General features: G+C 38.7%; 1 protein-coding gene across 4 annotated transcripts in view; it reads right to left on the bottom strand.

Annotated features, from left to right (window-relative positions):
- Positions 1-16304, bottom strand: part of chd1l (chromodomain helicase DNA binding protein 1-like) — a 94145-nt gene that overhangs the window by 8206 nt on the left and 69635 nt on the right. For all 4 annotated transcript variants that reach the window (XM_060833704.1, XM_060833701.1, XM_060833702.1 and 1 more), the window contains exons 16-22: positions 15251-15396; positions 12621-12784; positions 10468-10679; positions 8358-8456; positions 7905-7975; positions 6679-6793; positions 4038-4146 (exon numbers count right to left, since the gene is read on the bottom strand). In XM_060833704.1, the coding sequence (XP_060689687.1) occupies positions 4038-4146; positions 6679-6793; positions 7905-7975; positions 8358-8456; positions 10468-10679; positions 12621-12784; positions 15251-15396 (916 nt within the window). The remainder of the gene's footprint in view (positions 1-4037; positions 4147-6678; positions 6794-7904; positions 7976-8357; positions 8457-10467; positions 10680-12620; positions 12785-15250; positions 15397-16304) is intronic.

Raw genomic sequence — 16304 nt, 5'->3', positions numbered from 1 at the left:
GAACTGTCTCCCTGTGAATTTACTTAAAGGCTTCTAAATCAAGTTACACAAAGAATTGTTGGCTAGCTTGTGTGATAAATCAGTAACAAGCATCAATAAATGATAATAAATATGTTCTGTGAGGCATTCAGAAATATATCTATAACTCTCTCTGAAGGTAGCTGGGCAAACACTTGATTGGTTTGCAAAACATCAAGCCATTTGATCTATTTCACTTCAAGTGTCCATCAGAGCTACAATTATACATATGCACATAAATGTCAAGTGGCTGTTTTGTGACCCTTGATTTGAAATGAGACCTTCTGCAATTCTTTACAATCCTATCTACCTAATGCTTCCTAATTGATTGTACTTAAAGGAACAAAAACAGTGTTGAAGATGTCTGGCAGCATCTCTGAATAAAGAAACAAAGTTGACATTTTGAGTTCAACATAACTTCTTTGGGTTCTGAAGAACACTTATATTTAACTCAAAATGGTAACCATTTCTCTCCCCATAGATGCCTTCACATCTGAGCTTCTCAGCACTTTCCAATTTTATTTCAGTTCTCCAACATCCACAGTATCAAACTTTCATTGAAGTATACTTAAAGGGACTCCTAAAGAACTCAAACAATTCCATATTTAAAAATATAGTGCCAACTTTTTTTTTTGAGGAGCTGCAATCTCATGTAGATTAGCATTCCACTCCTTTTTAAACACAACTAAAGAGCTCTGCATTTCTGACAGCCGGATTCCAATCAGGGCTCCTTCTGAAATACGAGCTGTGCTTCCAGTCAGTTCCAGAGCAGGGGAAGGTGGGTGGGTTGGCCAGGTCCAGCACTGGGTCCGAATTATCATGTCCTGAGCAGAGGGAGATATCATGTCCAGTGGCATGATGGGTCGGTGTCTGAGTGGGTTTTAGGGGTCTCAAGAAGGTGTAGTTGAGGTTGTGAGAGCTAAGTTAAAGATCAGTTGAATAGTCATTCAGAATCTACGACGTAATTAATAGTCTAACATTTCTTGAGTAACCATTTACTTCATTGCAGCAGGACCCTTTGTGTACTCTGATGTAAACAGATTTAAAGTCTTTTGGAGGCTTTCAGGCATAGGGAAACTTGCCTAGTGGTATGTTTCAGGCAATTTCTTCTGAGACTGCAGGGGCCCCATGTGAAAATCCCATCTCAGCTTCAAAAATGATTATGTGACCATCAGAAAATCTGCATTAATGTCTCTGCTAAATTGAGAAATGAGGAAACAAGTGCGCTAGCAGCGTTTCTAAAAACCATACACTATTTGGTAGCATGGGCAAGCAAAACAATGCCCTGAAATATAAATCTGCTTTAACAGTATCCTATCTGGTTACACAATGCAAGTATCCACGCTTGAGAGTCAAATTCAATCAAGATCCAAGGCGTAATATTTAATATGGATCGAATCTGTCCATTTTAGGAAGGAGATTCATCATTATGTCGGCAGGCGGTCAGCAGTCAATTTAACCCCAAGTATGTTTCAACGTGAACTTAAAGCAACTTCACTTTAAATCCTCCCTGTGAAAGGCTATTCAATAGTTCCCAAAATATGAAACCTTGATTGGAAACCATATTTATTTCCACTCTCTTTTGAATTTATCCATGATCTTTTCAGTATTTTTAACAACATATAATTATTTCTCATTTTTTGCTCCCCCCTCATCATGTATACTCCTAGTAAAAAGGCAATGGATTGGTAAGTGCTACGAAGTTGTGTACTGTATTCGTGAAGTGAAAGGCAGGAAGCTAGAATTTGTTTGTGAAAATGACAGGTCGAAAGAGTTAGTGGTCCCTTTGAGATAAAGTGCTTTCTAAACTTAAAGTTTTATACAGAGAATGTGTCTGTGAGCTGCTGCAGATTACAGACAATTCTGAAATTGAAATATGTATCAATTGGCTGTGTGGGTGGCAACCTAGGCTGGTTTTGATGTTAAGGCAACCAGCTTGAATATTAGCCAATTAATTTAAACCAAGCCCTAGACATCAAAACCCAATTAAATTTAAAATCTGATAGTTTTGAATACCTGGAACCAATCAGATTGTAAAGAACTTAATAGGTCATCAAGGGTATAAAAGATGAAGGCACTCTCTTCAAATGGTCGTTAGCCATTTCAGCTCTCAGAAAAAAAGCACCATCTATTCATAAAGATACATGGCACTCTTAGATAATATTCCTGACACCAAAATTCAACAGAGAGAGGCATTCAGAACAAATTACAGAGAAGAAATTACAGAGAAAACATCCCTCACAGCAGGATTAGCAGAAGAAAGCCTGCAGAGACAGCAGAAAAGGCAGTGCATTCCAGAAAACAGATTCTGTGCGAACTTTGGGAGACTAAGTTTTAATTTATTGTTTTCTTACTACTTGAATTTATATAACTGGGACCAGCGTTTATTGGAACAGCATACCAGCAGAATTTAGTTCAATAAGAGAATAGTTAGTAGAGGGGAATTGTTCGGTTTGTTAATAATTCTATTAAGTTATTCACTATTAAGAATTAGATAAATAAATTGTTACTTGTTGCATATAAACTTAGTATCATGGATTCCTTTCATGTAACCACTCTTTAAAAGATTACAAGGGGCAAGGCAAGCTTCTCTGGGTGTTTCGAGTTTAATTATTAAAAGGGAACTTCTACTCCTCCATAACAGATTGGTACTAGTGTTTCTGTTTATTTATCAGAGGGAGTTGACCTTTTCCCCTTCGTAACAGTAAGGCAGTTCATTGTAGTAGCTCTATTTCATATAGCAGCTTCTTTGATCAAGTTAAAATTGCATGTTTAAAATTCATCCAGAGGATGAGAATTTCTCTCAGTAGGCATTTATTGTCCAACCTTAAACACCATTGAGAAGGTGGTATTGAGTTGCCTCATTGAACCTAACGTCCATGTTGTTATAGGTGCTTTTGGGGAAGGCAAAGGAATTCATCACTGACCTCCCAGTTTCTGATCTGTTTTTAGATTAGATTAGATTAGATTACTTAGATTAGATTAGATTACTTACAGTGTGGAAACAGGCCCTTCGGCCCAACAAGTCCACACCGACCCGCCGAAGCGCAACCCACCCATACCCCTACATTTACCCCTTACGTAACACTACGGGCAATTTAGCATGGCCAATTCACCTGACCCGCACATCTTTGGACTGTGGGAGGAAACCGGAGCACCCGGAGGAAACCCACGCAGACACGGGGAGAATGTGCAAACTCCACACAGTCAGCCTGAGGCGAGAATCGAACCCGGGTCTCTGGCGCTGTGAGGCAGCAGTGCTAACCACTGTGCCACCGTGCCGCCACAGTATTTATATCTGGCTGGTACAGTTCAGCTTCTGGCCAATGGTAAGCCCCAGGATTTTGATAGTGGTGGATTCAATGACGGTAATACTATTGAATATCAAGGAATGATGGTAACATTCTGTCTTGTAGGCGATAATCATTGTTTAGCGTGCATGCTTCTTGCCACTGATCAGCCCAAGCCTGAATGCTGTCCAGGTTTTGCTACATTTGGTTGTGGGCTGTTTCACAGTTTTTAATCGTGGTTTGCTTCAACTTAGTCGTCTCTGTCCTCAGACTATCAAAGTATCTTCAGATCTAGGTGGAAAACCATGAATTGCAAATAATTGAAATGTCTGTGTGTAGAGGTGTTAAAACCAATTTCCACACAACAAGTTCAGCAAGAAAGAGGTAGTAAAGGAATTTCTTCTATCAGGCCAAAGCAGGAGCTTCGAAACAAAGTCAAGAATGTGTTTTGAACTAGGGAAGTTTAGCAAAAGGTGATTGAATTAGTAATTAAACATGAGGATGTCATTAGCATGGTAAGGACTTCCTTCAGTTCCGAATGAGACATTCCATTTTTCTAAGAATTCAACGAAGTAATACTTTGACAAATGAATTTCTCATGCAGTGTGTGGAATTTTATGAAAATCAGGTGTCTAACTCACATCTACAATATTTGGTCTTGAAACTGTTAGTCTAGGAAACTTTTATAACATGTGAGCTATCATCACATTATGGATAAAACAAGGATACATGTAGGTTGATATGCCTCTCGAGGAAAGGTACTTCCGAATAAGTCTTTCGGTGCCATACCAGTTAAATCCTTTGGTTGTATGCCCTATTCGTGGGAGATGCACACTTGCTGAAAATGAAGAATTAAATGTGATTCAAAGATACACTTCAAATATAATTGCACATGCAATTGTATATCAATACAATTAAATAAAATGCTTAGGAAAAAACAATTTGTAGAGGAATTAATAGAAAAATATCAAGCTGATGGCATTCAAAACAAATGTTAGCAGACCTTAAATGTTCCTTTTATTTTAAATTCTTTCATGAAATATAATGGCTACTGAAAGGCAGCATTAGTTGTCTATCCTACACTGTTCTTGAGAAGTTGGGGTGAGCCGCCGCCTTAAATGAACACTGCTCATCTAGTACAGGTACACTCACAATGTAGTTTGGATGTAAGTCCTATTCACAAAAAGCAGGTCAATTCAACCTGGCTAATTACTGCCCTATTAATCTCCTTTCGATTATCAGAAAAGTGATAGAACGGTCAGCGACAGTGCACTCAAGAGACACATGCTCATTTGGATTTTCAGATTGAATGCTGGTACAGCCTAATCTGATAACAGCTTCTCATCTGATTAGCCTTGGACCAATGATGGATAAAATGTGCTTTTGCCTGAAACATCGATTTTTCTGTTCCTCAGATGCTGCCTGACCCGCTGTGCTTTTCCAGCACCACTCCAATCTTGGCCCCAAAATGCTGAACAGCAGAGGTGATGCGAGAGTAGCTACCTTTGACAACCAGATAGCAATGGACTAAGTATGGCATCAAGGAACTTTAGTCATACTGGAATCAATAGGCATCAGAGTGAAAACTCCAATTATCAGTCATACCCAGCATAAAGGATGATAGTTGTGAATATTGGAAGTCAGTCATCTCAGTCTAAGGAGACGTCTGCACTCAGGATAGTGTCCTGGCCCCAAACACCATCAGCTGCTTCAATGACCTTCCCTCCAATGGAAGTTCTGAAGTGGCAACATTCACTGATGATTGAACAATGTTCAGTGTCTTTCATGGCCCCTCAATTACTGATGTAGCCCATACCCATATGCAGAAAGACCTGGACAACATCAAGCTTGAGCTGATAAGTGGCAAGTAACATTCACACCACTCTAATGCCAGGTGATGATCATCTCAAAGAGAATCTAACTATTTCCCTTGACATTCAATCGCATCATCATTCTTAAATCCTCAATAACACCAACCTGGGTTTTATCATTGACTAGAAACTGAACTGAACCAGGCATATAAATACTGAGAGTACAAAAGCAGTTCCAAGGCTGGGACATCTGTGGTGAGTAACTCCCATCTTGTGTCCTCAAGACAAAGCAGCCTGCTTCATTGGCTCTCTCGGCATTCTTTCCCTTCACCACCAAACCACAATGGCAACAGCTTGTACCATCTACAAGATAGACAATGGCAACTTACCTGGGCTCCATCAATAGCACTTTCCAACCCCACAAATACTACCACCTAGGACAAAGGCTGCAGATGCATGGGAGCCCCGTGACTCACAAAAGACACATACCATTTTGACTTGGGATTTGGAACTACTCCTGCTCTGTAACTGGGTCAACGTCCTGGAAATCTCTTCTTAAGAGCTCTGTGGGCTACATCACAAGGCTGCAGCTCATCACCAACTTCTCAAGAGCAGTTAGAAGTAGGCAATAGACACTGGGCTAGCCAGCAAAACCAATAACCCATGAATATATTTGAAAAATAGTGGAGAATGTCAGGCCATAAGGCCTTATTTCTGTGCTGTCAAATTTCTGTTTTGTTTATATTACTACCACAGTGCAGGTGTTGAAGCTATTTCACTTCATACCAGTACTCAAGTTATAATGCAAATTCATACTCAGGTCACAAAACTATCTAGGAAACAAAATGAAGCGAGTACACAAAAATAACAGAAATTGCTGAAAAAATTCAGCATGTCTAGCAGCATCTGTGGAGAGAAAGCAGAATTGAGTTTTCAGGTTCAGTGACCTTTCTTCAGAATTGAAGACACCCTTCTTTCTGAAGATCGCTGTTCACGATATGTTAATTCTGCTTTCTCTCCACAGATGCTGCCAGAACTGCTGAGTATTTCTAGCAATTTCTGTTTTTGTTTCTGATTTCCAGCATTCGCAATGCTTTTCGTTTTTGTGAAATGAAATGAGTCTTAGCCACTCTGTAGTGCCAGATTTGTACATAATTTACCTATCAGTGCACAGAAAATCCTTTTGCTTTGATTTTTAAAAATTCATTCACTGGATGAGGGGAATCACCCTAGGCTACCCCTAATTGCCTAGAAGGCAGTTGAGAATGAGTGTGTGGACACATGTAGACTAGGTTGGCAACTTCCTTCTCCAAAGGGTATCAGTGAACCAAATGAGTTTTTTTTCCTGATAATCGACAATGGCTTCATGGTCATCATTACACTCTCACCTCTAGATTTTTACTGAATTCAAATTCCATCATACACCGTGGCAAGATTTGACCCATTAAAACTACCTGGGTATCTGGATTAATAGTCCAAAAATAATACCATCAGGCTTTCACCTTCCATGGATTATTTTCTGAGGCTATATTTACATGATTATTTTAGTATTCACTTACCATTCCTTTTCTTGGCAGCTCTGTAAAGTTTTTGTAGTCCTTCTTCTAAAGCTGTCAGCTTGATTCCAGAAAGATTGTTGGAACGATCCCTTTGCTGTGCAACTATCAATGCTAACTAGAAAAACAATTGCTTGGTCAAATACATTAAATCTAAGTATTATCAGCTGTTTAAATGCCCACAAAATGGACAACTGGAACCTGTACAAGTATGAAGAATGGTTCAGAGGGAAAATTAAGGTATTGACTTACCAAACTATGTACAGGCTTAATTATCAGGGTTAATAAAATACTTTTGTAGCTTGTGATGTCATGAAAATCACAGGATTGAAATAATAATCATGAGTAAGAGATAAAAGAAAGGCAAACTACAATTTTAATCATTTGGTCCAACTTGTCCATGCCAACCAGATATCCTAAATTAATCTAGTCACACTTTCCAGCATTTGGCACAAATCCCTCCAAACTCCTCCTATTTGTATACCCACTGAAATATCTTTTAAATGTTGTAATTGTACCAGCTTCCACCATTTCCTCTGGCAGTTCATTCCATACATGCATTGGAAAGTCAACAATATTTTAATTTTCTGTTCTGTTAGGAATTACATTGCTTGGAATAATCTGGTGAGCAGATGCCTAATAGCAAGCCCATGATATAAAGGCCAAACAAGGGGCAGGACATAGTTATTTAAACACTTCAGGCTTGCCTTACCATTTAGATCTTCAATAACACTCCCAGGGTATCTTTGAGAGTAATTGCCAGAAATATAAGTGGTTGCACTAAGGCCATTGGGAGTTGGGAACAGGGGTAGGAATCAACTATTGATACATAGCCATCAGGGTGATTCACACTCCTGGGATCTCTGCCTTTCTTTCAATGCATTTCTGGGTAATGTTGGCAATATTTACTACTTTCTCTGCTATTACTGCATGTAAGTCCAACATATAGATGAAACAATGGAGGCAATTAGTTGATCTTAAGTTATAATAATGAAAATAAGTATTCCTGAAAAAATATGTTTTATTGAAGATTCTTGCTTGCACTTATCAGGACAAAATGATTTGAAAAATGTGTATTTTTCAGCAATATTCATGCTTTGTATTATCAAACGAACAGAAGACAATGAAAATATGTTAGCTAAACTTAGGACAGACAAAGTATCAACACATTTTGGTTTTGCTACAGGTTAATTGGTAAAGTTAATACAGAATAAGCAATCTATCCCTACCAGGTCTTGGCCTGTATTTCTTGACTCCTTGTCATCAATGGGAAATAGAAGAACACTTCCCAGAGAAAGGTCTGGAATGACAAAATAATTGTACTAGAAATACCAATGACAAATGATATAAATGAGAAATGTGTTCACCAATAACGAAATTTTGTATGATCTAATTGTTTATTATTTTATTAATCATTGGCTAGTTATATTTTCAGAGAGTTTGTTTAGCATTTCCCCTTTTGACTTACTATATGAAACACATGTCACTACTGTTCTTCACAGCAGTATTGGACTGTAGTTCAGTTTTGCTTACTACATGCAACATATTTTTCAGGCTTAAATAGACTTCTAAGCAAAGCAACACATTCATAAATTGCTCCACCGAGGTAGTTTATCTTTAAATTTTGAATCTATTAAAGAAACAAAATAATATATCAACTACTAAAATTTACTCTCTTGTACCTTTCATTTTCCCTGCTCGTCCATAATGTTTTCTTGGTTCATCTGACCTAGCTTCCAAAGCTGTAAACAAACCTCCTTTTCCCCATCTTCCAGAGTCATCTAAAAATTGTAAATATTGAAAGAACGTTTAATGAAAGACAAATGTACGTAAAACCAAATTAAACTTGCCTTAAGACACAATAATTTGGATTGAACCAAACTGTATTCGTGAGGAGGTGTCTCGGACTTCAAAATTATTAATTTTGATATTTTATTTACAGAAGATTGCTTTGAACATTTGCTACTGTAAGAATCCAGCAACATGAATTTTCAAAAATATTTTTAGGCGATTAAAGGGCACAGCAATAATAACTGCAGCAGGAAATCTAGGGCAGAACTAGATACATCTGTAGGTTTTCATGGATAAAAGATGGTCTGGTATTAATCTACTTGCATGAGTGAAAAAACTGCGTCAACAAAGAATCTTTTCAAAAATCAGAGTTCCCCTAATTCTGGCCTCTTATACATCCCCAAATTTATTTATGCCTGCAGTTATATAGCAACTAATTCTGGAATAACCTCCCTATAGATCTCCCTTTCCACAACTCACTTTCTTACTTTAAGATATGCCTTAAAACCTATCACATTGACCAAACTGTGATCATCAAACCTAAAATCTCATGTGGTTCGTTATCATTTTTCATTTTATAATGCTACTCTGGGCCACCTTGAGACACTTCATTAGAGTAAAATCTGCAAATGTTGTTGCTGAAATAAAGTAAGTAGTTAGGAAATTATAGGCAGCTTCCTTAGATCACAGCTGGAACAGAAATTCATGCTTATGTGAAACTACTCTAGCCAGCTTTACAAATACTGCTTGTCACTTACAGCAATAATGGATCTATTCAACTGAACAGAGCCAGTGGGCAGGATTTTTCTAGCCCTGGGATGGCAGGTTGGCCAGGAAAAAAAAGCAAAGAGCAAAATCACAGTGGCTCACTGATGTCTGGGGAGAAAGTGAGGACTGCAGATACTTGAGGTCAGAGTTGAGACTGTGGCGCTGGAAAAGCACAGCAGGTCAGGCAGCATCAAAGAAGCAGGAGAATCGATGCTTCGCACATAAGCACTTCATTAGCCAGCCAGTCCTGATGAAGGGCTTATACCTGAAACGTCAATTCTCCTACTCCTCAGATGTTGCCTGACCTGCTGCGCTTTTCCAGCTCCACATTCTTGGCTCACTGATGTAAGTCTGTTGTCAAACAGAAGAGTGAGATAGTGTATATATCTCCTATTAAAACTCATAGGATCCTATTATGGTCAATATTCAGCATCTGGTCAGCAACGGAATCAACCACCCACCTCACCTCCACAACCCTCCAGTTCATACAAGTGGCCACTCTGTGATAGCCCTTGGGTATCTGAAGGCTCCATACCTTTGGACCATCCAGCATCAAGACAGGCTATCTTCACAATCCATCTGACTTAAATTAACACTTTCTGCTCTGAGGGTGCTCTCTTGGTCTGAGCTATCTTCAGCAGCACCAGTAGTGCTGTCACGGCTCAAGTTGCCAACATTTCCTGCCTGACATTTTAGCTTGGTATTTCTGAGCTGGTTACTGCTTCCTCTGGAACCCCATTTTGTTCTGATGTTATGTCCTGAAGCTTGTGGTAAAATCCTGTCAGAACGTCTGAAGGCAGAAATCTGTAGGTATTATTCCATGCACAAGCCAAATGTCACATTGTAAACCTAACAAGGGCAGTCTGATAGTGACCTAAACATTCACAGATGAAAGAATGACTCCAAGAAGGTGAGTAAGATAGGCAGCCAATCCATAAGCTTAGGATTTAGGCAACTATAGGTATCCAAATAATGGTGGAGTTATAAAAATCAAAGATGTGCAAACAAAATGGAGAAGTACACATAAACCAGAGCTGGAAGAGACTGTAAAGGTATGAAGGAGCAAGAGCATGAAGGAAATTGAACCTCACTGATGAGAACTTTAAAACCAAAGTATTACTACTCCAAGTGCCAGCGTAGACTAACAAATACAAGAGTGATGGTTGAACAGGACTTAGTTCTTTCATCCATAATAAAAGGCTTCTATAGTACAATGATTATTTTTCTACTTGCCAACACAATGCACTATTATTGCATCCTCTTTATCAGCAGCCATTGGGTGAGTGACATCCCCAAGAACATAATGAATGGATGTCTGTTCTGTATCTGTAGAATCGAGATCACCGGGAAGGTCATTTCCATCGTCCTCGGATTCATCCTCACTCTCACTACTCAATGATGGAAGACAGGAAGATCTGTAGCCATGAGATTCCCACCAAGCCATTCTAAGGAGAAATGTTATTTATAACTGCATTATTGCTATTTAAAACAGATATGGTCCCTGCTTAAAAAATTGGTGTAGGCTCTTAAAAAAAACCAAAACAGTTATTACATCGTTAAAGCAAGCAATTAGTTCTGAAATTGTTTGAGGTCTTTTGATAGTTTAATGAAGTTCACATGGTTCTGTGCTCTTTCTTTATAATCTACAACAATGATGGTATTGCAAAATGTTTTTGAAGAGGAAACACATGATCAGCCTCAATGTAATGGTAGAAGTTCTGCCCAAATCAGTTTTAGTGGATTAGCCTCGGTAAATTACTCATGTCCAAGGTTGTGAAGGTTAGGTGTATTAGCCATGGGAAATGCAGGGTGGCAGGGATAGAGTGCGCGCGTGCTGGTGGGGGTCTTGGTTGAATGCTCATTGGAGGGTCAGTGTGGACTCGATGAGTCTAGAATAGAATGGCATAAACGTCAAACCCTTCTCCAAAAGTTCAGCAGATAATCTAGGCCAACAATTCAGTTCTGAAGGAGCATTTCATTTTCAAAATACTATCTTTAGAATAGACTTTAGGCCAGAACTCGATCTGCCCCTTGAAAGAAGAGCAAGGTATGACGGCCATACTTGTATTTATGTCTAGATTAGAGTGGTGCTGGAAAAGCACAGCAGGTCAGGCAGCATCCGAGGAGCAGGAAAGTCAACATTTTTGGCAAAAGCCCTTCATCAGGAATGAAGGCCTAATTGAGACTCTGATCTCCAGCATCTGCAGTCCTCACTTATGCCATACTTGTATTTATCCTGAACCAAGGACAGATTAAATGGTCATTCATCTCATGCTTTTTGTGGCACTTGACTGTGTGTAAACTGGCATGCTTGCCTATAAAAACATTTATAATTCAAAAATAATTTAAGTACATTGGGACATCCTGGGAGTACGAACGGTGCTTTATAATAATACGTTTCTTCACTCGCGGTTTAAAATATTAACCTTGCTTGATTTATACTATTTTCATTGGAGAAAGAAAGAAATACAATGATTCAGCCACCAATGGCCAAAATGTTATACTGTTTTTTCTTAATTAGCTAATTTCTGTATCTATTAGAGGTTCATGCATATCAACATCCAGAGAAGACAGGATGAAGTTTGTATGCAATATACCCACCTAACAAGCAGCCTGCCAATTCTTACCATGATGTTGAAATAATTTGCAATAAAGTGTTAGAATTAGATTGAATGAATAGAGCTCATGATGTGGAGGTGCTGGTTTTGGACTGGGGTGGATAAAAGTTAAAAATCACACAACACCAGGTTATAGTCCAACAGGTTTCTTTAGAAGTACTAACGTTTGGAATGCTGCTCCTTCATCGGATGTTTGTGGAGAATAAGACCATAAGACATGGAATTTATAGCAAAAGATTACAGTGTCATGCAACTGAAATGATATATTGAATAAACCTAGATTGTGTTTAAGTCTTTCATCCTTTAGAATGGGTTGCAGGTTTCGGTTCAATATGGAACTCCAGAACTTCTTTTAAGGCACATTCTCGAGATAACTAAAGGTTTTATAACAAAAGGTGACAACTCAAATCAGGCAATGCATTAAAGCTGCGAGGTTAGTCTGTCTATATCCCAATCTTGAATCGGACTGATTCAATTTCCAAAGTTGAATTTACAAAACATTCCATGTGTTGACTGCCTGCAGGTTGCACAATTTTTGAGCAAAATAGAATGTATCTGCAAACACAAATTCACCCCATAGACCTACATGTGTGTGAGCGTGCATGAGAGAGCATGAGTGCATGTGAGACAGTACGTGTTTGCATGTGTGAAAGCTTGGTAAAGTGTGTGTGTGGTGTGATGGAGTACAAGCCTGTGGGAGGTACTTTTAGTAATACCCTTCCTAAACCAGCAAAAACAATTTGAAGTGGCAATAAAGCAATTCCTTACTTCTTTTTGTGTTCTTCCTCTTCTCGCTGCTGTTTCTTTTCAGATAGTAATTTTGCTCGTTTAGCTGCTGCCTCTTGACGTTTCTGACGCCGTTGCTCAAGTTCTTCAGGTGACAATATTCGTTTTTTCCTAATGGACAGATCCAGTGGAGCAGCCAAAAGCACCTGTACAGTTAAGAAATAAGAAAGTGATAAAATCACAGAACCCCACAGTGTGGGAAGCAGGCCATTTGACCCATTGAGTCCACACTGACGCATCCCACCTATAGTTTCCTGATTTTTGTCTCCCTCCCTTTTTTGAATAAAGTTAAATAGTTTTTTTTCCCAATATAAAGGAATCTTCCCAGAACCTAATGAGTTTGAGAAAATTAAACCCAATGTATCAACTATCTCGCTAGCTACTAGGATGAAATCCATCAGGATCTGGAGACTGAAATTCAACAGTTCTTATATCTACTTTCCTGTGTTTTCCCCACAACTCTTGATTTCCCTGCTAATCATGCCTTAAATATGCACAAATACCCTAGTCCATAACTCTGTTGTGGTTCTGTTCGCCGAGCTGGAAGTTTTTGTTGCAAACGTTTCGTCCCCTGGCTAGGCGACATCATCAGTGCTCTGCAGCCTCCTGCGAAGCGCTTCTTTGATGTTTCTTCCGGTACTTATAGTGGTCTGTCCTTGCCACTTCCGGGTGTCAGTTTCAGCTGTCCGCTGTAGTGGTTGGTATATTGGGTCCAGGTCGATGTGTTTGTTGATGGAGTTTGTGGATGAATGCCATGCCTCTCGGAATTCCCTGGCTGTTCTCTGTCAAACCACTATAAATACCGGAAGAAACATCAAAGAAGCGCTTCGCAGGAGGCTCCAGAGCACTGATGATGTCGCCTAGCCAGGGGACGAAACGTTTGCAACAAAAACTTCCAGCTCGGCGAACAGAACCACAACAACGAGCACCCGAGCTACAAATCTTCGCAAGACAGAGAACAGCCAGGGAATTCCTAGAGGCATGGCATTCATCCACAAACTCCATCAACAAACACATCGACCTGGACCCAATATACCAACCACTACAGCGGACAGCTGAAACTGACACCCGGAAGCGGCAAGGACAGACCACTATAAATACCAGAAGAAACATCAAAGAAGCGCTTCGCAGGAGGCTCCAGAGCACTGATGATGTCGCCTAGCCAGGGGACGAAACGTTTGCAACAAAAACTTTCAGCTCAGCGAACAGAACCACAACAACTAGCACCCGAGCTACAAATCTTCGCACAAACCTTGACCATAACTCTGTGGCAAGGAGTTCCAAAGACTCAAAACCCTCAAAGAAATGAATTCCTCCTCTCAATTTTAAATTGAGAGTAACAGTAATTTTCAGTTAATCGTCCTGGTAACAGCAATTTTCAAGATCCCACTTCCTTTCAATTTCTGATTTACAGCTATTTCTGGAATGCAACCTGCATCCTTTTTAGTGAAGACCAATACAAAACGTCTATTCAATTTGTTCAACATCTCTTCATCCTCCATTACTAGCTCCCCAGACTCATTTTGTACAGGATCAATAGTCACTTTGATAAAACGTTTACTTTTTAACTTTCTGGAGAAACCTTTCTTATTTGCTTCTATATTTTTTAGCTAACTTTCTCTTTATTTTGGCTACATTTTCCCTTATTAATACTTTTGCAATTCTTTGCTGTTTTTTATATCCTGTCCAACTTCCTGACCTGCCACTTGTCTTTGCACAAATAAATGTCTTTTTTTTTTAAGTTTGATACGGTCTTTGACTTTGGAATCCTATTTGGATGGATTTTGAATCAGTGCCTGATTTTGGCACCACATTCCTCAAATATCCTTCTGGGTAACACAAAAATGATATCTGGAGGTCTGGAAAATAGAGAGTTGGAATACATGTTTTAATTATACAAAGTTCTAGGTTGACCCAAATAGGGACTACTGCAAACAGTTTTGCATGCCCTATCTTGGGGAAAATATATCAGCAACAGAGAATTTTCTAAAATGATACTAGGACTCTAAGATAAGAAATAAGGATTAAACAAACTAAAGTTGTGTTCCCTGAAATTTAGAACATTGAAAGTTGATAATGATTGAAATAGTAGATTAGCAAGTAAAACATTTTTTCACTGGTTGATGAGTGCAGGGTATGGTAGGATATTCTAAAAATTAGAATCAGATCATTCAGGAATGAAATTAAGAAATATTTCTTCATACAAAGAATGGTAGATATTTGGAATTCTATTTGAAATAGTAATTGATGTTGAATCTAGATAGACATGGATGGAATTTTATTTGCCAAAGATATTAGGAGCATATGGAGGTAGTTTGTGGAATATCATGGTGTCACTAAATGGAAGAGCAAGCTCAATCGGCAAAATGGCATACACTGATCCCATAAATAAATTATTATTAATTGGGACCAGGTGTGACCTTCTATGACTTTACAAATTTTGTTACTCTTTTATAATTTATCTTTCATTTACTAATATTATTACAGATTAATTGTCAGTACATTCAGAACTTGGCACATTAAAGGATATGATGAAAATTATTACAAAAAACAACACAAGGTTTGCACATCCAATTTACATAGAATCCTTAGAATTAGCACAGCTGTCTTACCTTAGACTTTGTGCGGAGTGATCTTCCTCCTTTACTGGCTTCTTCAAGTACCATTTTGTGAAGATCCAGAAGTTGCTCAAAAGTTTTCTGATCTGCTGCACTGGGTTCTTTAGAATAATCTTTCCCCTCATATTGATACATGTGGCCTAAAATAAATAAGTCTTTGGTGATAATTTGCAGTTTAACAAGCTTGACTCCAATTAACCATTTAAAACAAAACAATTTTCTGCACCCAAAGGGATCATACCTTGGCTGCAGGTTAAACTAGTTTTAACACTTGGATTAAAATCATATACTTTTAAGTTCCTTTGGTTGCAAAGCAACAATTTAATGACTACTTGTGAGGTAACTATTAAATTGATGCACTACAATGATATACAGCTTTGTTATGCCAAGTATATCATTCTACATTATCAACAGGCCCCTGATTTATGGCAACTGAATACGTCAAATTACATTATTAGATACCATTCAGCAGCATTCAGAATATTGTGGGTGAAGGTGAATTCTATAAAATGGAGGGCATCTCTTGGTTTGGCAAGTAAAGGGATAGCCATTTTGAAATTTGGTAGCAAAGAAGAATCTTGAGACTTTGCAGCATTTGACTTAACAAAACTAAGGGGACAATATGCAAGCAGCACAGTTCTGAAAGTAAATGTTTCATTGTAAGAAGATTGTTTTTTGAATATCTGATTTTTTTTAAAAATGAGATACTCAGGGGATATGTGGGCTTCTCTGGCTGGGTAAGCATTTTTTGCCCATCTTTAATTGCCTCATGAAGGTGGTGGGGAGCTGTGTTCTTGAATCACTGCAGCCCACAGGTACATGACAATACTGTTCAGGAGGGAATCCAGAGCAGGTGGAGATGAATTATCTACTGCACTTCTGGCTGAAGACTGTTGCAAATGGTTCAGCCTTTTTATTTTTCATTGATGTGCTGGGCTCCTTCATTATTGAGAATGAAACCCTTTTAAGCGGTTTAATTGCTCGCCACTATTCATGAATGGATGGAATAGGACTGCAGAATGTAGGCTTAATGGGGAATGTGGAATCA

This window comes from Hemiscyllium ocellatum, chromosome 12 (assembly GCF_020745735.1).
Source record: "Hemiscyllium ocellatum isolate sHemOce1 chromosome 12, sHemOce1.pat.X.cur, whole genome shotgun sequence".
Lineage (NCBI taxonomy): Eukaryota > Metazoa > Chordata > Chondrichthyes > Orectolobiformes > Hemiscylliidae > Hemiscyllium > Hemiscyllium ocellatum.
The sequence above is the reverse complement of the archived record's forward strand: the minus strand, read 5'-3'. Positions and strand labels throughout refer to the sequence as shown.